The 24,451-nt window shown below is 35.2% G+C and overlaps 3 protein-coding genes and 1 long non-coding RNA gene across 4 annotated transcripts; 3 read left to right on the forward strand and 1 right to left on the reverse strand.

Annotated features, from left to right (window-relative positions):
* Positions 1-63: 63 nt before the first annotated feature.
* On the forward strand, positions 64-2,114 carry LOC106170724 (uncharacterized). Its single transcript, XR_002886430.2, has 4 exons — positions 64-174; positions 287-314; positions 1,156-1,211; positions 1,745-2,114. It is a non-coding gene; the product is annotated as an uncharacterized LOC106170724 (long non-coding RNA).
* Positions 2,115-2,785: 671 nt separating this feature from the next.
* Positions 2,786-7,506, reverse strand: LOC106170723 (peptidoglycan recognition protein 1). The gene is made up of 6 exons (XM_013550705.3): positions 7,344-7,506; positions 6,922-7,144; positions 5,450-5,552; positions 4,333-4,524; positions 3,596-3,709; positions 2,786-3,120 (listed from the first exon to the last, which is right to left on the reverse strand). The coding sequence occupies exons 2-6, from the start codon at positions 7,141-7,143 to the stop codon at positions 2,912-2,914; spliced, it is 840 nt and encodes a 279-aa protein (XP_013406159.2). The 5' UTR covers position 7,144; positions 7,344-7,506; the 3' UTR covers positions 2,786-2,911.
* Positions 7,507-8,524: 1,018 nt separating this feature from the next.
* LOC106170691 (solute carrier family 60 member 2-like) lies at positions 8,525-13,466 on the forward strand. The gene is made up of 5 exons (XM_087006302.1): positions 8,525-9,331; positions 9,551-9,730; positions 9,984-10,159; positions 10,752-10,867; positions 11,200-13,466. The coding sequence occupies exons 2-5, from the start codon at positions 9,581-9,583 to the stop codon at positions 12,237-12,239; spliced, it is 1,482 nt and encodes a 493-aa protein (XP_086862428.1). The 5' UTR covers positions 8,525-9,331; positions 9,551-9,580; the 3' UTR covers positions 12,240-13,466.
* LOC106153530 (uncharacterized) lies at positions 13,296-24,294 on the forward strand. The gene is made up of 18 exons (XM_087006300.1): positions 13,296-13,466; positions 13,934-14,166; positions 14,451-15,798; positions 16,050-16,095; positions 16,386-16,553; positions 19,284-19,385; positions 19,527-19,629; positions 19,862-19,954; positions 20,236-20,366; positions 20,697-20,885; positions 21,135-21,183; positions 21,558-21,657; positions 21,790-21,868; positions 22,014-22,111; positions 22,428-22,560; positions 22,908-22,997; positions 23,154-23,217; positions 23,361-24,294. Exons 1-18 carry the CDS (start codon positions 13,408-13,410, stop codon positions 23,426-23,428), a joined length of 3,153 nt encoding a protein of 1,050 aa, XP_086862426.1. The 5' UTR covers positions 13,296-13,407; the 3' UTR covers positions 23,429-24,294.
* Positions 24,295-24,451: the final 157 nt, after the last annotated feature.

Consider the following 24,451-nt stretch of genomic DNA (forward strand, 5'->3'; position numbering starts at 1 on the left):
CCAAATGAAATTAATCAAATGTGATATAAAAACAAACAAAGAACCATAGACTACGTAATATTTTTAAACATCTCTGAAATGTTTAAAACTCTAAAATGCACAACTAATGTTCAGAGGTCAGTTGAATTAGGTCAAGGTGACGGCCTCTTTAACCGCCATCTTTTACCAGGTGAGGTCCGTACCAGAGACTGGGCATAAAAATCTGTCAAAATCTACCTATGTTGGTTCGCATCTCTTCTTGAAGTTACATCGATGACTTAATTCACTCTTTATTTGTCATTTACAGATCCGTCTGATACAAGATGAGGGCCAAGGTAAGTAAAAATTGAATCGGTCTACTGAGTTAAACGTGTGTGGGTATTGGCCGTATTCTTAAAATGATTTGTCAGGCAATAGAAGTGCTTTTAAGTGACAACCTCCAGATTGTTTAGTTTTGTCGTAAAACATATGGTTTAATAGTGACTTAAACTTGTAGCCTATATGATTACCTTTCTGATCAAATGTTGTTTGAAGAATGTTGTACTTATTTAATTGAATTCGCCCTTTTTGTCAAGTAGAACATTTGTAGTTAGTAACGATGCGAAATGTAATTACTGGATTATTTTCATTCATTTGATTTTATCTGACGTGAATTTGAAAGCATTTGGTCAGTATTTCTGTTATAATGTTTTCTGTCACTTGCCCTTTATAAAAGATATGGCACTATCAGAAGCAGAGCAATGCGCCATTCATGGGGTCCTACTAATTACTGGAATCAATTGATTGACGGGAATCAACAAGAATCAAGTACAGAATAAGTTTAACTGAATTTTTTTACATTATACATTGAATTCTGTCAGAATATGGAAAGTTCTTTGAAAATTGCTACTGCCAAAAGGGCGATAAAAGTTAACCACCAGGGCATGCTTACAAGAAATTGGTTGCTGCCTTACTTTGAGAGACCACTGATTCCAACTACTGAAGTAGTACAAAATATTTTCTGTAGTATGGCAAGCATAACATGAATCCAGAAGACATAAAATTGTGAAATAAGCTTATGGAAGTAACATGCACATTTTATTGTTGATTCCAATAAGTTAAGACTTGATTCCAGTAATTAGAAGGACTGCTGTTTATACACCTTCAGCTTCAAGAGTGATTTATTTCTGTTTACAGTGGAGGAAAAAGCGCATGAGAAGGCTCAAAAGAAAGAGAAGGAAGATGAGAGCCAGGTATGAGCATTATTTATACCTTATTGATTACTAATTATATAGCAGCACATAACCTTAATGTGCTGACTAGTTTGTCTTTCAAGGGGAGAGAAACTCAGACATGGGGGGAAAACTTTGGAGGTATTGAAGGTTTGGAGGATCTGCACTACAAGAAATCTGCAGATCCAATTCTGTGCTGGTCCAAACAAAGTATTTTATATCCATCGGCCCATGTTAACATGTGATTTAATATGTATTGTATTTGTACATTAACCTTGCCAGTCCAAAGGACCTGTGGTGTCAAAATTCCTGCAGGTCCTCTGGGATTTCTAGCGGCCATGACTATCCAGATGTACATTTTCCCTATGACTGGAAATTTTTCATTTAAAGAGAAAACTTGTATTGAAGATATTTTTAGTTGATTGTAGTTTAGATTTTAAGCAGGCATACAAAAAGGACAATTAATGAATTACTTGCATTAAAACCTAATGATGTGTTTCATAATTGACGTATTTACAGCAATCATTTCATCATGCTGCACTTTTCATTTGCAGATCTAAGTAGATTGGCCTTTCTGCTTTTGAAGAATAACAACCAGAAGTTATTGGACAGAGTGGATCCTATCCAGATTGTGGTCCTTTGAGATGAGCAGCAGTTAAACTGACTCAGTGCATGAATTCTTATTCAGGCAGATAGTACCAAATATGCAAACTGCATAGGGGTATATATTGAAAAGCTTCAAGTTGAGAAGCTGCAAACGAAATGGAAAATTTCCTGAACTGGGACCAAGTGAACTAGCAAACTAAGATCGTGTCACTTTGATGGCCAAGTTGTCAGTAAATGGAACTTCTGGATGTTGTTTTTCTCTTATTTGTGTACAGATGTGTTTGCAGTAATGCAATAAAAACACACTTTACTTACGAATTGATGATATGTTTTTTTTTTTTTTATTTTCTTGGTATATTTTTTGAAGAAAAAATGTCCCGTGCCTTGTTGGGCTATATTTATGGCAAGGAAAATGTCTGTTGGACTGCAGAAATTGTCAAATTGAAAATTAAAAAATTTTTCTGTTAAACTTTTTTCAAGTTTTACCTGACTTACCGATTTGACTATCGTGATCGTTTTAATTTGATTTTTTTGTGGGATACTGTTATTGGGCGGTAAAGTACAACTTTCCCCATATAAAAGATTTCAAAACTAGAGTTTTGTTGAATTGACCACGTTTTGACAATGATACATTACATTTTTCATACCAAGAAGCGTGAATGTAATTATTCAGTTTATGACCGCTTGGTTGTGAGGAGGCTGGTCAATTTTTATTGCACAAATGTTTATGATGACATTTGAGAGACTGCCACTATGCAACTGTTTTCAAATGCCTTACTAGGATTATTCGATTAAATAACATTGAGAGCGCATTTTTTTTCAAATTTGTCTTTGAACAGCTTATCGTCCCTTGTGTCGAGTGGTATGAAAAGTTAAATCGTGTGATGCCAGCTAATCGCGTGGAATTTTACAAATGTTTTAGTTGAGCTTGAAAGCTGAGATTTTCACCCATTTCTTGAGAAGATTGTGTTGGTTGAGACAGAACGCGCTACGTAAAACATTGTATTTTATTTCCTCATCTCACGTCTACAGAGTAATATCAATTGAAGCAAAATCTTTTCCACTATGGAAACACTGCAGCAAATGTCAAAGATGCAAATAAAAACCCTTAAGTTTTAGTTAGGCACGTAGTGGGGCCATTTGGTGATAAGCTCATACAACGTATCTCCCGGGCAAGCTGTCGCTTTCATGTCTCTGTGGCCCTTTAGAATGTAATTGCTCTCCAATTCGCCTTTAGCAACGCTGCAACTGATCAACTGCTTGGCTGCGTTCAGGGCTTTGTCGTTTGGAAGTCTATCCATAAAGTTTCCCATAAAGCTTATTGCTGTAAGAAAATATTTTAAGTCGATTGGCATAGCTTATCACAGGTCACTCTCACGTCACATGTAAGATTAAGTGTTTGCTTGATGTAAATCTAAATATATATTGTTGTTTACAAATAATAATAATTATCAATGAATAAAAATTTAAAAAAATAAATAAAACAATCGAAATTATGTTATATAAAACATTTTAGTCAAATCGAAGTAAAGAAAAACACGAGAGAGAATATCATAAAAAAAATTGAATTTACGGATTTAGGTTTGCATCTTAAAATATTCGACGTCATCTTGGATTATAATGTTGAAACTTTCTTGTTACTGAAAAATAATAAAATCAACAAAACGAGAGATCTTTTGTTGACCAACTTTTTGCGTTGTTGCATTTTAAAATGGTCTCTTCTATTCACCATAGCCACCGAAGACAACTATCTCACGCCCCTTTTCCTGAAAGATAAAAGAAAACAAACGTGGCCTTACCAAGTCCAACGCTGTTGTACCCGTAAGTGTGCGCTCCCACTTTATTCCACCCCCGTCCTTCGTACACGTTCCCGTCTTCTCCAACTAAGAAACTGTAACCAATGTCGCTCCATTCTAGAAATATATGTTTTGTTCATCAATTTCTCTGTAACATTATCAAATTATTCCATCGTGGGTTTTACTAATGGTACATGTAACTGTCAGAAAATCTAAACAATGCCTAATCCATTGCCATTTTGTTTTTGCCATAAAAATGAGGCATGTTGGTTATTTAAGCATATTAATTTCATAAGTTTCACCAAGGAAAAGCCTCTATCGATGGCATGCTTCTGATCTAGCAAAGTATTAAATCTATTATTATTTTTACCTCCGCCAAGGAGGTTATGTTTCCACCCCTGTTTGTTTGTCATTAACATAACTCAAAAAGTTATGGATGAATTTCGGTGGAATTTTCAGGGTAGGTCAGAAATGGGTTAACTTAGAAGTGATTAGTTTTTGGTGGTGATCTGATTTCATTATGATTTGAAGAAACGAAATAAAATGCTTTAAAGAGGAGTATTGTTGCTGAGAAGTATTATTGTCTCCGCAAACAAATAAAGAAGTTCGAGATAGTATGATAGGGGGAACTGAGCTGCCTTGGCGGAGGCCTGCGCTCTCTGAGTGCTTTTCTAGTTTATGCTATGAAATGAGGTTTATCATTCTAGCATATAATAATAAATGCCCCATTGCTGACGTACGTCTTGGCGCTGTCATGTGCAAATCCTGTATGGATCTCATCTCAGCTTTGCACGCCTCTGTCGTGCTACAGAATCTGCCGGCGGTGTGGTGAATGAACATATATTTGGGCGTGGCTGGAAGTGGCACCAATGGGTTGTTTGAGGGTTTAGCTCCCCACTCTGATCGGCTGATGATTCGTGGACATTCCGATCCTGTAATGATAAAGCGGAGCCTTTTTTATTTTACCTTTTCATTTAAGTGTAACTCGCAGCTAATCACATTGTTTTCTTTCTTATTTACTCTTTCTCTTTATTGTTAAGTATGAAAGTTCTTTTTGGCAAAACCTATCATTACCGAAAAAACTTTATCTATGCGGCTTGAAGTCAAGTGGCATCTCAATATTGTTATTCTATTATATCAGTGCACCTGACCCTAATGCATACATTGTGTTGGTTATATATTATCTTATCCCACATGCATTTACAATGTATTGGGGAGATACCATCTCTCGCCTCAAATTACGCTTCATTTCTCAGAAGGTTTTTCAATATTTTCTTTCAACCCGAAAGTCGGGCCACTAATACATATATATACATGCCTCGGGAAAAGATGGTAGACACATGTAGAGCACAAAGAATGATGATAACAAGTGCGCTGACACCGAGCTACGTGTATACAGTTCAATAATCAATAGTTCAATGCACAACTGAATGCAGCCAGAGTCTTAAAGACTATTCGAAAGTCTCTTCACGCATGAAAAATTGCTGGAGTAGAAAAAATCACCAACAGTGTTGTACGATTCGCGGTGTCGCTATGGCAATGTGTGTTTCTATTTTCAACTCACCTTTCACCTTATTCCACCACTGTCTGCCAGCGGACACTCACGCTCGTACTAGGGCCATCAGTATCACGACTTGCCATAGACCGCTTGATTATAAATTTGGAACAAAATTACTTGTTGAATTGTGAAGGAACAAAATTTGACAGCACCATACATAGTCTGTCATCTCTAATTTCACTCCTGCGTTTATGCTAGGACCTACGAAACAATGCTGTTCAGTCGTTTGGTGGCGGGTCCTAGGATAAGGATAGGCTTTAGAGAAGGCCTAATGGTGTACTAATATACACAAAACCTACCCACTGAACTTCCCGAAGAACTTCCCGAAGAACTTCCCGCTGAACTTCCAGCCGAGCAGCCGGTGCTAGATGTACGCAACCAGTTACTGGCAATCCAACCGTCCTGAAATCAGTTTTATTTGAAAAAAATTAACGAGAAAAAAATCGTACCTGACATTGCTTCCGTGTTTGTCCCCATAACACTATCTACAGTGCAGTCCCTCTCACCGTTCCGTATACTATGCCAGTTATTCAGTTCAACAATGGTATACTACGCTTACTCAGTGGGTCCTAAATAGTTTTGAAGTTGACAAAATTTCCGGGTCGAAGTATGGGTCTGCCGGATTTTTCACTATAGCTAGGAGATAATATCACTTCCATATGAGTCTTAATTATCAGTTTGGTGTCAGTTGTCATGCAACGAGTGGGTATAGTTATATGTTGTCGTATATTATGTGTTCTGATTACAGACCGCGATATGAGTAGCAACAAGTGTGCATTCAGAGGCATAAATTATCGTTGTCATAGATGTGTGTCTTAACACACATCAATGACAACGATAATTTATGTCTCTGAAATGTTTTTTGACACCGAAGTAATTCAAAGAATGGTACAGTAAGCGTTAGACCTTTATATCCCAAAACTACTTTCTGAAAATTTTATGTCCTTTTCTTAATTACATGTACCACAACTTATGGGTACTACACTATCAATGCCTCGTCGTCAGATAAGCCATTTTTAGCCATTATAATTAGACTTTCGTTTTTATAGGTTGTAACGGATCTTTTTCGAAGGTTGCGGAAAAGTGGTTGCTGTTGGATAATATCGCGATTTATCATCTAGAGAATGACTTCGTCTTCCGTGCCAACCTATGAGTAATGGACGGTTATACGAAGAACTTGTTCTTTGGCTGTAATCACAAATAACGCTTTTATCATGCGGCTTGTTACTCAATACAGATAAGTGGAAATATAGGAGGAAATAACCATCTAATTTATTTTAGCACGTCACAGTTTTTTTGACTCCGAAGTAACCGACTAAATCCTCATGTGGAAAAATTCAGTGTTTGCTCAAAATAATGACAATAATTTTTCCATGCACTTACAAATGTATAAATTCACTTGTTTTTTTTTCACTAAATGGTTATTGTTGGTGTCGTGTGTGCGCTAACAACGCTAAGTGCGACTTAACGCAAATTGGATATGACCCCTTGGTCCCAACGGATCTGCCTTCAAAAAGTTAAATCTTGGTAAAAAAATTAGTCGGAAAAAAGGAAGAGAGATAAATTACAAATGATGAAAAAATAAAGTGAAAGAAATTAATTTTAATCAATTTCAATCTGTAAATTAACATACTCTGATGAAAAATTAAGAAAAAGAAATAATTTTTAATAAATTTCATTTTATAGATTCACATTATCTGATGAAAATGAAAAATCTACCAAACTTTTCCAAGAAGGTCGAAATTTTGACTAAAAGTTTAAAAAGCCTTACTTGTCCATTGTAATCCACGTTGAACCAAACATGGCTACCAGCATGCTGTGTTTTTCCTGTAAAAGGAAGACAGGCGTCTGGGGTGAGAAGACCAATCTTGTTTTTTGAGGTCACCCCGGGACTGGAGCGAATGTTCACATATCCAGTACCACAAACACACGAAGCAGCCGAGGCCAGGGTTGGACCAGCGATACACAGCGTTAGGATAAGAACCAGATTCATACTGGAAAGAAAAGACCTTGGTTTAATTACAACACTGTGATTTCACAGGCACATGTTTAGAAAATGTAAAGAAGGACAAATCATTTCCCGGTATCTTTAATTCTTTACTTTTTTTAAATACCGTTTGCTATGCTCGTTTATGCAGGTTATATATGATGCTAACTATTGTTATTATCACGGTGCAAGTAAAATATACGTACCTTTTTGTCGAACTTTTTTCCTCACAGGTGGTGTTTTAAAGCTTCGTGTCTGTTTGCAGTTTATATATACATAGACCCCTACGCCACAGCGCGTGTCCAGTGTCACATTACAGAAACGTCAGTAACCGCTTCAGACGTGACGTAGCTTTTTCTAAAACGAAAGAGTCCAATAAGAGTAAAGCTGGACGAAAAAGGGTGGGGAGGGTCCGGTAAACATTCTTCTTAATTGTCAATAGGAGTGTTTATCAAAATAATATCACACAGATTATTTAAAACGTAAATTGAATACTCTAAAGTACTAGAGTCCTTGAATCCAGGAACTCGGACTCTGCTCTGCGAGAGTAATAAGTAAATAAGGTCACCGTCAAATGCCAGCTGTCAGTTTTCCACCACCCGGATCAACTCTGTGACTGCACCCTGGTGTTGGCAACCCCTGTATAATCTTTAATCCTGCATATTCAGCACGGTGCATTTAACAGTGCTAAAGCTGGTACAGGAAGAATAGATATTTTATGTCCGGCCGGTGGTATGGTGATTATTTAGATTATTCCGTATGTTGACTTGCAATGATTGTAGATTGGCTGGTACCTTTTAAAACCTGTTTGACAAATGTGCAAATATCGCAATTTTTATCTCGTTGACAAAAATATCGATTGTAGATTGTTGGGTAGATATTATCCTTTAATAGTACGCCGGAGACGTAGACCGTAACCCGTGGATATCCCAAAATCCAGGATGCGGCGCTTTCGCAGTTTGCGGTTTTCTTGGATATCTGTAGGCTTACCACATTTCCTTTGATCTGGGATGGTAGTGTAAAGCACCACATGTATGACACAGCTGCCTGAATCCCAGGCACCCAGGCACCCGAAAAACGGTCATAAAATTAGGCCAGTTGAAATATATATATATATATATATAAATGACTAACGAAAAGAAATTTATCGAAATTTTCCACACTCATGAAATAGGAGTAACTGTGCCTGGTAGGTTAAATAGCGAGATAAAGTGTTAGTGTCCAGTATACTATCTTGTTGGTTACGCCACAAACGTGTTTGGATTCATATATATATATATATATATATATATATATATATATATATATATATATATATATATATAGTGCAGAGAAAGTTTTAAAAATTCCAATGTAGTATTTATATCTAAAAGTAAGACCTCTATGAAACTTCTCTTCTCTTTAATACCAAAGGCTGCTGTACAAATTCACCTTTTGCTACTAGATAAAGTGTTATCTGTTACAAAACGCACGATTTAACCAACGCCTTCGGCATCGCAAACAAAAATGCCATATGTATTTATCTGCCAGAAGACAAATTAACAACTTTTGCTAAAAGTGGTTTGTTAGCAAACCACAAAGAGCTAGATACTGTAGGTCTTCTCTTCTTTGGCTACAGAAAAAATGCATTCTTCAAGGCTAGAAGAAATACCTTGAATATAAAATCAAGATTGTATTTTAGTCCGTTACCTATTGATTAAATGTACCACGAAATAATGTTTATAGCAACTTATTTAAATCCTGTATATTTTAGCTCTCTGTTGCTCACGATTTAAATACATCTGTATGACCCAGATTTGAATTTTGCAGAATTTCGACAGTCCAGGATTCGTCATGCCTACAGACCTGCAACTTCATGTGCGAAACAATTCTTGACTGACAAAGTACATTGTAATTTATCGTAATACTATATTATGCAATATTTCTCGAAAAATGATTGGCTAAAAATCGCCAATAACTAAGATGGGGCGGGGGTAAATTGATGGGTTTTCAATACACCGTTATTGCAAAGAGACAGGTCTAACGTACGGAAACAGTACACCGCTCTGTACCGTGATGAATGACCCGAGACACTATGTTGAACTAAACTGAGGTCAACAGATAAACCTGTTGGTGAAACTGTTCAATTTTGTGTGATAACCTGATTCCAATCGGTGTATAACATGCACTGAAATAGCACGGACGGTTTCTCAAGGCAAGTCATGAATGTTTTTTAGCAATTAAAATTGACTCCAATTCAGATTATTTTATCATCGTGTATTTAATATGCAGGAATTAACATTCAATTATTAAAACATCGACCATGATACTTATATTAACATTGCAATAGAAAAACCAAAAACTTTAACCATTATAATATTATAGTATATGTTTAAAAATCCAAATACGGTTTCTGCATACATTTGTACGACAGTGTGTGAGCAGTGAATGCAACTAAACAAAGATGGAGGATTCGCCAATAGATAAAAAGACCGCCATAGTACCTGAACCCGATTCCGACAAGAGAGAGGCAATATCGACAGAAGAAGATTGTGCAGTTAATACTTATCGCATTACAAAGCAGGTCTTCATAGTAATGATATGGTTTACAATGGTAAGCATAAACCTTAAGTTTTCATATTTAACGTTAAAAAATAGGGTGCGTTTAAATGATTAACGTGATGTAGGTTTGGTTTACTGTTTGTATGCAACTGGGCGGTTTGGAGTTGTTAAACCCAAATGTCCATTTTTTATTACATAATCTTCATTCAAATTTTTATGTACAATATCTCGAACATTCATTTGACATGTTCTGTGGTAGAAAACTGAGTATTTCATAGACTATTAATCTCATGAATCCAATAAAGGCATCCTGTTTGGAGCTACCTGGTCCAACTTTGAAAGATTTGATGAAGAAAGTCGATAGTAGCTATGAAGAAATTTCACGTGCCTTGATAGCACGTAGTGTTGGTTTTTTCATCAGCTCCTTTGTGGGAGGATTTCTGTGTGATCGATTTCCAAAGCATGTTGACATATTTATAAGGTCAGTATAAGTTTGTCCCATTTTGATATGCCTGTATCAGTAAACTGTTTGTCAAAACTGGATCAGAATGACCACCATTAACAGTACAGGTGTAAAATGTATCTGCACGTGTTCATCCAAAGCTTAAATCTTATTCGAAAAGACTAATCGTTTGTGATATAGGAATCGCCCGAGATAGCCCAAAGTCTCGCCATTCAGCCTAAAGTGAAGCAAAATTTTGCCGGACACGGATCAGAAATAGTAGCAGACTAGCGAGTACGGTGCGCCAACGAATAAAAGCCAACAAAATATATCCATATTTTTGTGGTTATATCCTGTCTTATATTACTGTCTACTGCAAAGTCGCAATTTAGGCTATCTCGCATGATTTTTCATTTCGAAGCGTTGTTCACACATATTTTATCTTCATGCGCTTATGTTCTAAATATCAGTTATTCAAACATAGTTTTACCTTCATACGCTTACGTTCTAAATATATTGAAAACAAATTCGAATTTAAGATCTTCCTCTTATCAAATCTATTCAAGGGAATCTTTATATTGAAATAAAATTATAGAACCATAAATATTAATTGAATTCACTTCCTTTTTAGTGTGGCAATGTTCGTAAATGCCGTCACTACTGTTTCCATTCCTTGGTGCCACGAACTTATTCCTCTTGCCATTTTGATGCATTTTCAAGGGCTGTCAGAAGGAGTTTTGAATACAGGCAAGCTGTTATTATTGAAGAAATAAATTCTTTCCTTTAGCATGTTCGGTGTTAGAGCTATGAAAAAATATACACCAACTCGCTCTTATAATGTGAAACCTGAGTACCTATTATTTCAACTTAAATATTGAACTATGAATATTGGTGGAAACAAGTTGTAAACATTTTTGTACCTGAATGCAAAAGAAAAAACAATGTCAAGAATCCAAGTAAAAATAGTCTAACGCATCGAAAAAGATGTGTTCCCAGTTGTGTCACTTTTTTTTCAGAAAATGAAGAAAAAAGGTTGCTAGAAGTGATTTATTTTATGTTTTGTGCTTAATTTGTTTTAGGCGGAATGACAACTTGCCTCAGTTTATGGGGAGAAACAGTATCGGCACCAATGCACTCTACACATTTTGGATGGGGAATAGGCGGCCTGTTTTCCACACAAATAGCTCGACCATTTTTGTCGCCTGACGTTTTCCTTCCAGAAGATGTAAAAAGCAATGAAACTGTTATATTTCAGGCCACTACTTCATCTTTATCTGCAAATATTACTTTGGATGCAACAAACTTGTCCCGAATTGAGTATGCATATGCTATATCAGCAACTCTCGCATTATTAATGTCTATTGTCTTTTTGTTGTTTTATATTCTTCCACCTCCGCGTGGATTTCAATTGGCCACTATTCCAAAAAAGAATGACATTAAAGCTATTTTTCATCCGGCATCTTGTGCTCAAGATAATACAATGTTTGGATTGATCATGTTTCCACTATTACTTTGGTTCTATATGCACATTACGGGGGGTGAACGTGCTGTTGCCAAATTTTTGTTTTCTTTTGCCAAAGACAGCGAGTTGCTTTTTAATAACGACCAAGCCACATTGGCATTATCTTTGCACTGGATTTTCTACACCATAGGTCGAGGGCTAGCCATCGTTGTTGCCAAATTCGTACCCCCAAGATATATGTTAATAGGAGAAATATCAATGAACATTATCAGCGGTTCAGTTCTGTCTGCCCTCGGTTACAAAAACGAAATAGTATTTTGGATTTTCAATGCATTGTTGGGACTTTTCTTGGCGCCAGTTTTCCCGTCAGGTGTTTCATGGGCGAACCGCTACCTGGACATGTCTGGCATTGCTGTTGCGATTGTGCTACTAGGGGCCTCTGGTGGAGGATTTGTATACCAGTGGATCACAGGCGCCCTTTTCGATGCCATCGGCCCCAATGCGTTGATGTATGTTATGACTGGAGATGGCCTTCTTTTGGCTCAATCTTATGTAACATTGCAAATAATAGCATCGAGACAGGGCGACCGCTTTACCAAAGATTCTGACGCCAAAGAGAAACATGTTGTAGGAGGCGTCAAAGAGACATCAGTTTGATGAATTATTTGAATAAGCTTATATGGGGTATATCTTGCGTTTTATATCTCAAACAGTGTTTTTGAGCCAAGCAATAGTAGAACATCTTGCTGCATTTATTACTGCTTCTGTATCTGGCAAGTGAGATCAGTAAGTTTTTCTGTTTTCCAATGTGAAGTAAGGGGCTTATATGAGAAAAGTATTATCCTACCTACATGTACCTACATTTATTTCAGAATCAGCTGCAAAAGAATATAAGACCGTACTTACCAATTAGGCAGCTTTATGAGGGTATCGCTTAATTAACCCAAATTGACAAAATGTAGTAGGCCCTATATACGGAGTATATGATCCATTTACAAAAATAAACAATAAAACAGCTAATTTATGTACTGTGAACGTTTGGGTTTAATACACAAGAAAATGAAAATATATATATATGAATAAAAGCAATTTAATTATCTCTTACAGTACCATCTAGAAAAAAATTCTGGTTTTTATCTACAATTTTACTGCCATTAGTAGGCGTAGGGGCCTACCGCGCGGTAAAGGAAACTCAGGGAAAGTATTGTAAACACAGGATTAGAACTGCATTACAAACAAAATAATATTAAAAATAAAGAATAAAAACTTACAGGCCATGGATCGAGGTTTTAATGATGGAATAATGTGAAGTTGAGATTGTTCTCCAGGGAAACGAATCGAAAGCGCGTCGCCAAAATCTAAATCTGTTGAGTGTTTGGTGCAAATACTTAGCCCCGGGCCTTTTACCTTTTTATTGGAGAATCACTTTGTTGTTTTGGAAATCATTTGTTTGGAACAGGTTTTGGGCGAATAAAACTATTAATTCGTCTAAGGTCTAAGCAGCAGTCGACAATTTCAGCTCTTTAATATAAAGGATCGTTTTTAAGCACTGAGGCAAATTAGTTGTTTCAAATAGGCCCAAGTTAGGCCTACTCTTCAGGTAAAACAAAAAGAAAAAAGCACCAATTTTCAGAAAAAAGAAAGAAAAACGTCAGTTTGCCTATGTCAAAATCTGCTGCCTCAAGTCTGAGTGTTGTCACAGAAATCCCCCGTAGTCAGTTTGCTATTCAAATTCGGTAACAGGCTATCTTGGTCAAAGATAGCTGCGCCACCTATAGGATCACTTTAAAAGCGGGAAGGTCGAAAGTGTTGTCTGACGCTAGAAATGAGTGTAGTAAAACCTGCTTCCTCGTCGTTCGCAAGAGATAAGGAGCTTAATGCAAAGTAAGTAAATTCATTGTGATGAGGTAAAAAATAAACATTCATCCACCCAAGGTACTGTAGAACTTGCGTCTCGCATCTAGTCGTTTCGATTGGCCTACATGTACAAATACATGCACTGTGTGAGGAAGTAATATGGAGCTGTAGTTGTACTATTTGTAAACATGTGGTCCTTTTGATTTAGAGTGCAGTTGTTGTGGAAAGTTAAAATAAATGTGGTTTTAAGGGATGATGAGATATAGATCCACCAAGGTTCTAATTACACCCAGGTGGTACTAAACTTCCTAAACTTCGTATAGATCACGCTGCGGCTTAAAATTAATCTCCTCAAAAATGCCCAAGGACACACGAGAGGCTGTACAGACATTTGATTATTGAATAGACAGATGAAAATACAACAACAAAATATGGCACACAAAATCTGAATATTGACATGTGTAAATCAGCATGAAGTTGATTTTATATTGCAGAAAAAATCCCTCCATGACTCCAGCAGAGCAAAATATTGTGAGTCACTTGAAGCTGATGTTTCCACAACTATCAGCATTAGCCATAGAGACCAGTGTGCTGCACCCTTCTAATAGACACGAGCCATGTGAAGAAAGAATTCTGCTTAATCGTTGTATAGATGACCTCATTGAATTGAGAACATTTAAAGAAACCACACAGACTGATACTGATTATATTGATGTGGATTCTGATGGTATGTATGTTTCTAGTAGATTTATTTTGTATAAAGAAGTGGTTATTGTAATAAATTCCTGACCGTGTCTTTGAATGTACCAGTAATTTTTTCAATTATTGACTTAGGCTTTTGGTTAATATGTTGTTTTGCTGACCTCAGAAAGCTGATAAGGCTTGGGTCAGTATCACTTTTGTGAGTTCAACAAAACTCTTATTCTATCCCCTTTAAAGATAGCCTGGGTATAAACTTCTTGCTGTTCTGGTTTCAACTTTTAGCGCATATTAAAGGCTGCTTCCTTTCAGATGACATAGAAGTATTGAGGAATGCAAGTCACAGTAAAACCCCAGCCCCAACGGACCATGACCATCCTATTTTAATAGACTCACAGGAAATAGAATGGGATGATGACCTCACATATGACGATGTTCTAATTATTAATGCACAAAGCAAAGCAGCAGCTGATCCAGTAAACTCACCAGTGGAGAGAAATGTGGATGTTACTGATGGATCTGTTGGGACCAGTGTGAGAAATGGAAAGTATAATGTAGTTGTAGAAAAGACAGTTGCTAATCAAAACTTCGCAGCAGAGGCTGGTCATTCTACCACAGAAAAGTCGCACAATGCTACTACAACTTCTTGTAACTCTACAGTTACTTCCACATCAATTGGTGCTCAAGTTAGTGATAAGCCTTTAAGTGGCACTTGTGAGATCACTGTTAAAACAGTTTCTTCAGCCCCTAATAACATTCTTACTCCTGCAGTGCAGACAGTTCAGGATACTCTAAGAAAAACTTCACCCAAGTCAACTATCCAAGATGAGCAAACTTTGGTACATAGGCAAGCACATGGCATGGCCCATACTTCTACACCCCAACCAGTCAAATACCCTCTGAAAAGAATGTCTCTGAATCCGAATGCTCAAAGTAAGCAGCTTGCATCACAAAGTGTGACTCATACTCCTGCAGCCCAACCAGCAAAGTATCATCTGAAAAAAATGTCACCAAATCCCACTGCCCAGAGAAAGAAACTCTCAACACAAGGTCATCCACAAAATATGTTTCATACACCCTCAGCCCAACCAGCTGAGGTTTCTATGAAAAATTTATCGCCAAATCTGACTCTTCAGAACAGGCAACTTCCAATACAGCATCATGCACAAAATATGACTCAAATCCCTGCAGTCTCTCTAGTTCAGAGTCCTTTGAGAAAAATATTGCCACAGTCAGCTAACCAAAACAAGCAGGTTCCAGCAAACAGTCTCTTGCATAGTAACACTCCTTCAGGTAAAATAGTTCCGGATCCTGCAAAAAGAATTGCTCCAAACACAGCTAACACAGATCAGCAGATCCTAGCTCCAAGATGGGCAACGACACTCCAAGATTCACATCTAATTAATCAATTGCAGTCACCTAAAAGGCAACCCAAGACACCTCAGGCTGCACCAATCCAAGGACAAGATTACTCAAATGTATTACTGTCTTTTCCCTCTACATCATCCCAGGCACTGCCATTGCTCTATTCTATACCAAAGCCACAGGGCCTAGTTCAGCAAATAGCTATAACACCTGTGTCATGTCAAGGAACTTCATCAGCCATTGGACCGGGCCCTTTTTTAGCAGCAACCACAACTGCACAGCCCAGCACTTCAAGGTACATAGATTGAAAATTGTTTTTATTAAGAAACCCATTATTGTTACTCCTTCATTTAATATGTGAACTGTAGTGTTGGCAGCATTTGTTAAGCAGACTGTATTTTGATTGATGATTTGAGTGTTAAGCTAGATGAGGCTTGTTAATATGCACATCCCAGTGTTAAATCTTATATGTTGATATAATTTGATTGTTTCCAATTTATAAATTTGATTTAATTTTTTTCCATACTGATACATATTTTATTTTAGGCAAAAGTCTCCAGAAGAGATCTTAATGGAAAAAGTGACAGAAGTGGTATGTGCTTCAAAAGTTTCATTCATTAATGTTAATAAGCAAAATAAAATGCTGACAAACTTTTTGTATTAGAAAGTTTATACAACAACATTAATAAGACATAGGGTTTAATTCTTTTATGGTGTTTGAGATTATCAAAGAATAAATATTCTGTAATGAATGTTTAGCAGAAGAATTGTTTCTTGACATGCACCAGTATTATATTAATAATTTATGTACTCATTCTGGTGATATCATATAAATGTTTTAAATATCCATCTGTTTTAAATTGAAATTGCTTTATCTGAAAGGTAACATTGATCCCAGATGTAGACCCGGCCCATGTGAAGTCACTATTGCAGTTCCAGTACTCTTCTCCAACTGCTGTCAATGATGTGGTATTGAACCTGCTGGAAGCTGGAAGCTACCCAAAAGTTTGCCAGACTAGTGGTAAAACTGCAGTCTTGACAACAGAGAAGGTAGACATTAGGCATATTTTTTAACGTGTGATAACATATTTGTTGTCTGCAATTTTTTTTATGTACAGACACAGATGTGTCTGTACATATTGCCATCACCTGCGTCTGTCGTCGCCGTCGCCGTCGCCGTCGCCGATCATGTCGCCGTCGCCGTCGCCGTGCACTTTCAGCGTTAACACCATAAGTGAAAGACATTTTTTATTTTTGGCTTTATATTTACAGAGCTGACTAATATTCATAAAACGCAGGTCAAGTTCGAAAATCAGCATGATCAGGCCATTATTGTAGAATTTATCCTGTTTTTTCACTTTTTAGCATATATGCAACACTGTTAACACATTTCAAGGAAAACCGATAGGCCTGTTGTCATGAAACTCACAGGAGTTATCAATCTTACTAAAACGCAGATCAAGTTCGAAAATCGGCATGATCGGGCCACTATTTTAGTAGTTATGCTGTTTTATTCACTTTTCAGCATATGTGCAACACTGTTAACACATTTCAAGGAAAACCGATAGACCTGTTGTCATGAAATTCACAGGAGTAATCAATCTTACTAAAATGCAGGTCAAGTTCGAAAATCAGCATAATCGGGCCATTATTTTATAAGTTATGCTGTTTTTTCACATTTCCTCAGATTCAATTCTTCGGCATGTTAACAGTCTCATTATTTAACTAATAAGATTAGTAAAAGTGTTTGTTTGACATTTCCTGCATCTTTACAACATTGTTAGTTGATTATGTAAAAATTATGGTAAACTTGTTATCATGTATTGTATAATAGAGTTTCAAAAATGGAAATAAACTCATTGCAGTTTGTCAGATTCATTCATTCACTATGTTCAGAAACTCAGAATGGAGGAAATTGGACATTAAACACTGTTCTATTGATATTTTTCCCATCTCATCAATTTTCTTAGTTGATCATATTTAAATGGCAGTAAATTGTTAATTTTGTTATATGTTAAAAAATTGTTAAAAATGAAAAAAAAAACACATTTCAGGACAGTGCTGTCTTGTCTACATTTTGGCATTTTCAAGGTGTGACTTTGAAGTTCCTTGGGCCTGAAGACCTTTGCTAGGTACATTTTCTGAATATCCATGATACTAATATTTTATTATTAAAAATTGATGGTAATTATCCTGTTAAACATTATGTAATATTGCATCAAAATTTGAAGACACCCCTATTTTGGACACTGCTCCCATGATGACCATTTAAGGAAAACCATGTCACTTACTGTTCTCAAACTTACAGGAAGAAACATGGGACTTAAATAAAGCTTCAGTGGGCAATGCAGTCTATTTGGTAAATTTTTTTGGCAGTTAATCAGTTTTTTGTGAAAATTTAATTTTTCACATATTGGCATTTTCAAGGTGTGACTTAAGAATCTCCACCGGCTTGAAGACCCATGCTAGTCACATTTCTGAAAATCCATGATACGGATCTTTTATTAATAAAAACTGATGGTCATTATGCTGTTAAGCATTATGTAATATTGCATTAAAATAGAAGAAAACACAATTTTGGGTGCTGCTGCCATGATGACCATTATGGGAGAACCATGATACTTATGATTGTCAATCTTTCAAAAAAGAAACAGGACTAAAATGCAGCCTGAGTTAGAAAAGCAGTCTAATTGGCTTCTTTTTCTGGAAGTTATACATTTTAGTGAAATATTCATTTTTATCATGTTGGCATATTCATTGTGGGACTCGAAGCTCCCATGGACATGAAGCCAAATGGTAATCAAATTTTCTACATGTCCATGCTATTTATAGTCAATAATCAAAAATTGGTGATAATTATTCTGTAATTTATTATGTAATGTTACATCAAAATTGACAAAAATCTTTTTGCACTGCTACTACAAACATTATGAAAAGAAAACTGTGTTACTTATTATTATTTTCAACTTACAAATATGATTTGTAGGATTGGCATGCAGTTCAAATAAGGAAGCCAGCTCAAATGGGTTATCATTTATTATTGAATTTAAGCAGTTTTATGTGAAATTTTCATTTTTCTCATTCTGGCATTTTCAAAGTGTGAACTTAAACTCCCATGGGCCTGAAGCCTTACGCTTGTTACACATTTCACTTACATTGGTAATACCTGTTGAGCATAATTAAAATTTGATGTTGAATTTGCAGTTAAGCATAATGTACTTTTGCATCAGAATTGACAGTAGCCTGTTTTGTTATTTCCTGCTTTTTGTCTGTACATTTGACAGCTTTGCTGCCTTGTTTTCGATAGATAATATCATGGATCTAATTATTATTATTTTTTCCTTTTCTTTAGTTAAGTGAATTACAGTCATTAGTATGATAAAAATCTTAGCAAACTTGATTAACTTTTAGAGTCAATTAAGCAGATGAATGCCAGTTATTTTTGTTAAAACATTTGTGATTTTGTCCACTAATGGAATAAAGGTTTTTAAATAGAAGTTGTCAAATAAAAGCAAAACATGGTAACTGTCTACTTTGAATCATAAAGAGATGAAATGTGCATATTGTATGAAAAATTGAAAAAAAAATCATGTTTGATTTGGTAAAAAAGTAGATTTAGCTATCTTTATCATAGTTTTCATAAGACACAATCTCTTACTGAGGCTTTAAATAGTAGATAATAAATGCGTAAAATGATGAAATACATATAAGGAATGAACTGAGATTAACAAATATCGTTTCTGTTAAATATATTATTTATATTCATCTTTTTTTCTCTAGGATGACGAGTGTGAGATAGACTACTACAAGGAGTACAGTAAAATCCCAGATCAGGAATATACCAGACAGTCGTGTATTCTGTTGCAAAATGAATTTAGGAGGGTAGGTTCTTTAAATATATTTTGTTGATTAATCTAACCCAAGTCAGATGTTGTTCTTTCACATGAAATTTTCAGTTTATTGGGGCTTGTATGGGCTAACAGACTTATATGGTATTAAAAGACAGCAGCATTATATTTACAGATCTCCGTGCGCGACATTCGAGCAGTGTTAGCCTGGTTCAAATGTCATTATGCCCCTGCCAGAAAGTGTATTTATGATGGTCTGGCCAGTGTCTTAGGAAATGGTAAGTTTTTTTTTCCACAATTAGGAGACACCAAATAGTGTATATAAGTGGTAGAATATTTCTTAATCTTGTCACTTTAATAGTACTTAAAAAACTTAAATAAAATTTTATAATTTGGTAATTTAAAATTATCATTAAAATTAAAATTACCATTTATTATGTTTTAAACTTTTTGGAATATGTGCAGTTGTGTTCATGAGAATTTTTATAACCAATTTTCTGTAATTACCAGGTGAAGACCAAGCAGAGAAGTTAGATTTGTCTATGGCAACTGTAAACATATCTACCATTCCTACAATACCTATAAAGATACAAATTCCTGGTGGTAAGTGTATTTCACGAAAACCAATAGATGATATTTAAAAAAAAATGTCTAATTTTTCTGTCAATTTTGCCAATGACTATTTAAACCTGGAGGCAGTGAATCATGGCTTGGGGTTTCCTTAAGCCTATCAGGTTGACTTAGTTTTTGAATAGAACTATCTTTAATGCACTAAAAAAAGGATTACAGTGTTTTGTAATACAATGCATGTTTACCTGTGTGATGTTTTGTGTTATTTGGTATGATAACAATTTCCTAATTGTATACATTTATATATTTCTTAGGTCGTGAGAGCACAATCAATGCCAAAGTGCTGAAAACTCTTCGCCCCTTGCAGAAATTCCCAAGTAGCATGGAAAAAAACCTTGAGAAAGAAGTTCAGTTTGTGGTAAAAAAGGCCAAAATTGAAAAAGAGGTGAAATGTTGATATCTCTTATATTTCTAGCACTAATATTTAGGTTCATTTTAATTCAGATTTTCAGTATGATTAATGCATTTACAATAATGATATCAACATAAAATAAAAGCACAGTGTATGCTAACTAATCTGGATTGTTTGAAATTTTAAATTGTTTTTTTGGGTCCATTTTAACTTTATATATCAGACAATGGGGTGTATGATCCTGTATGCATAGCACTACGGCTGGAGAAAACGTGAGCAAAATCTATTAATTCAAAACCTGGAATGAAATTCAATATTTGTTATCAAGTGCTGAATCTGATGATTGAATTTTCTTTGTTTCAGGCCCAGGATCACCTATTTGCAATGAATCTAAATGAGCATCAGTATGAAGAGACAGGTCAGCTTATTGAGTGTGGCTGCTGCTATGGAGAGTTCCCGTTTGATTCCATGGTGCAGTGTTATGAGGGCCATTTGTTTTGTATGGAATGTCTGCAAAGATATGCACAAGAAGCTGTGTATGGTTCTGGAAAGGTGAATTAATAATTAAATTTGATGATCTCTATTCTTTTGCTCATGTACCATGATATGCACCTATGGATAATAAAAAGCACATATCAAGTGGCAGATAAATGAGGGCATTTTAACTAAAATTTTGCTGAAAGATGTGTTTTTAATAACTCCGCTTTCCTGGTCTTTTTTCTATACCCAGATCTCTTTTTCTATAGGTCAGTTCATGAATAAATGTGTCTGTATGAATATTTATTGGTTTTATTGTTTTAGGCAGAGTTGAATTGCATGACAAGTGACTGTGATGCTACCTATCCAATGAGTGAGTTTCAGTTATTAAGAATTATATTACACAGTTACAAATGACAGTATATGATGTCAAAGCATATCCAATCCTACAAACTTGTATTTGTTTCTTTCTTGTGGATTTTATTTTCACTTATCTTATAATAAATTTATAATTAAACAAGTGGGCGCAAAGAAGTGTTTGCTGTTTTGTTGTCAAGGATCATTGTGAAAAAACTTATGATAGTATTCATTATATTTCTGTTTTCATTAATGAGGTTTTGATAATTTGGGACAATTAGGTGGTTTGAGGTGATTGTTAGAAAATATTAATAGTCAGGTAATATCATTTATTGAGTTTTTTTTATTAAAAGTAGACAGAAACCAGGGAGAGTTCATTCTTATTTTCAGGCCAGTTGCAGAAGTCCCTGCCCTCTACAGTCCTTGCCAAATATGAAGACAGAGTGAAAGAAGAAACTATTAACTTGGCAAATTTGGAAGATCTTGTTCGGTAAAATATTTATATTGTAAAGTGATAAATGTCTGTGTATTCATTACTATTGTTGAGTGAGATGATGGAAATTTGAAGCTGTATGGCACATTCTGTCATAAATTTTACTCTTTGTCTGATTTGTGGTTTCAGTTGTCCTCATTGTAACTTTGCTGCTCTGTTAGACCCTGCTGACAAAGTTTTCAAGTGCCAAGATCCTAAGTGCATGAAGGTAATAACATCCATTGCATCTAAAGATATAAAAATAAAATGAAAAAGATAGGTAGTTTAGGCTGGTGTGCTTTATTTTTTATTTTATTCTTTAGTTATCATGGGTAGTTTTCTGGGAAACTATAACTGAAAGCTTGTTTTTGTAGGAAACGTGCAGGCACTGTAAAGAGGACTGGTCTGGACATTTTGGTATTCCATGTAATGAACTTGAAAAGAAGGATGAAACAAAGCTCAGGCTGTCATTGTGAGTATCACAATTTTGGTCATGTAAGGGCCTGCAAGGAAAACATGAGCAATGTATGGGAAACCATCTGTCAAGAATAAATAACATTTATTGGAGCAGGAAAGAACAATTATTAAAAGCTAGATGATATACTTTGTCATATTTGTTTTTGTTAAATGGCAGAATCAAAATTTCAATAAGAAACTTCTACAAGTTTTTCAAGCTTATTTCAAAGTTGATGATTTGTAAAGGTAGTGCCATGGATTTGCTATATTCTAAGTAAGAATTTGAAAATGATATATACAGGGTTGTGTGAATATGAATGTATTTATTTTAGTGAAGAGAAAATGACTGAAGCCAAGATTCGCTCGTGTCATAGATGTAAGACGGGTTTCACCAAGTCAGATGGGTGCAATAAGATGACATGTCGCTGTGGTGCCAAAATGTGTTACATATGCAGAAAACCAGATGTAAGGATAATGCCATTAGTTGTTGAAACAAAATCATGACAATCTAAATCAATTTAAGTTTCCACTATGTACATCTGTACCAATGTTTGATTTGTGGCATGATTTATCATCCCCAGTCTTGGACTGTTCAGTAAAAATTTTAATATAGAATTCCTATATGTTTGAAGGAAGATGTCTTGTTACAGATGGAGGTCCTAAATTACTAGTGGTATAGTGATAGGAATAGAACTTGCTATATATCCAAAATATCTTTTTTAATTATTAAGTAAATTAATGGAGAATAATTTTGCTTTTTGTTTAGTTTTCAAAATTAAATGATTTATATGATTTATTGTTTATTTTTTCAGATTGATTACAACCATTTTTGCCGTCATCCACGTGACCCAGGGAAGGCATGTACTAAGTGCTCTGATTGCTCACTGTGGACCAATCCTGAAGTAAGTTATATGTAGAAGTTAGCTTAGAGCTAGCACAATACAGTTGTTTCCTACGATAAAGTGCCTTAACAACTTGAGCTGTCTGCCATTACATAACATATCATTGTATATCATTTTTTTTTAAATGATAACTTTTAACTCCCTTAATTTATATAGGAAGATGATGAGCGGGCAGTCCAAGAGATCAGGAGACTCGCTCAAGAAGAAAGGAAGAAAATGGGTAAGAAATGAAATTAAAAAAAAATGAATGACATTTGCATTTCAACTCCAGTAATGTAGCAATGATATGAAAGGGACATGTATTGGCACACATGTATACATGTATTGTAAGTTATTTATTTATTTTTTTTTTTTTAATTCTAGGATTTGAGGATGACAAACTCATTGGAGTTCCAGATGAGCCAGTCGCTAAGAAAGCCAGAAAACATTAGCAGCCAAGTCAAGAAACTGTAGCATTTGGCAATGCAGACACTAATTTGGAAAAACTTCTCTTTGGATAACCTTCTGGACTTTCAACTGAAATGACAACTGAAATAACATTGTTCAAATTTTAGAATATGGAAATAATTAAGAAACAGGTGATATTTTAAGCAATTGATATTGTAAACATTGAATATTTTACTGTTATAGAAGAATGATTTGTGCCATGAAAAATATGCAAAAGTAATGTTTTTTAAATGTCTTTTTGTCTGGTCAGAAATTCTCATGCATTTTTTATTTTGTGTCAAGTATCAAAAAGTCAGGTTGTTTAAAAGGCAACAAAATAAATAATTATGTTTAGTTCATAATACAAGCAGTGTAGTTATTCATCAGAAATTGTAGACTGTTAATTGTAGGCAATGTTAGCCTTGGGTAATTAAACTTATATTTCTAGTCTTAAAAAAAAAAACATTAATAATGTCTCTGGCTATTGATTTTTTCAAGAATTAGAGTTGAAGAAGCACACACAAATTATCAATATTCTAATGCATAATAAAGTACATCATAGTATGTGCCCTCATTTAAAAACAATTTGAAGACTTGATAAGTATTGTGAGGGGTTTCTTCCCATCTTTGTACCAAAGTGATCCATCAAACTCGTAAGCCTGCTGACTGTTCCAAATTTAAGTTCCTGATATTTTTTACTGCAAATGTTCTAAAATTTGGAAGAAATTTAAGTTCCTAGTATATTTCCACTGCAAATGTACTAAGTTTATATTCATATTTGAATGAAAATTTCTTGTCACCTTTTTTGCATAATTCTTTACATTTGCATTGTTATTGGAAACTGAGTAAAGACATTTTATTCATATTGTAACATCGAGTTCTGTTTTCTTAACTTGAACAGGGATGTGAAATGAAGATCAGTGTTATTTCATCAACCTTTTAGTTTAAATATTTATCCCAGCATTGTCAAACTGATAGTTTCATCATCATACCAACTAAAATACATTGAAAGTTTTGTTTATTGGTGA

The sequence above is a fragment of the Lingula anatina genome, chromosome 2 (assembly GCF_051362555.1).
Source record: "Lingula anatina isolate TDL-2025a chromosome 2, LinAna3.0, whole genome shotgun sequence".
Taxonomy (NCBI): Eukaryota; Metazoa; Brachiopoda; class Lingulata; order Lingulida; family Lingulidae; genus Lingula; species Lingula anatina.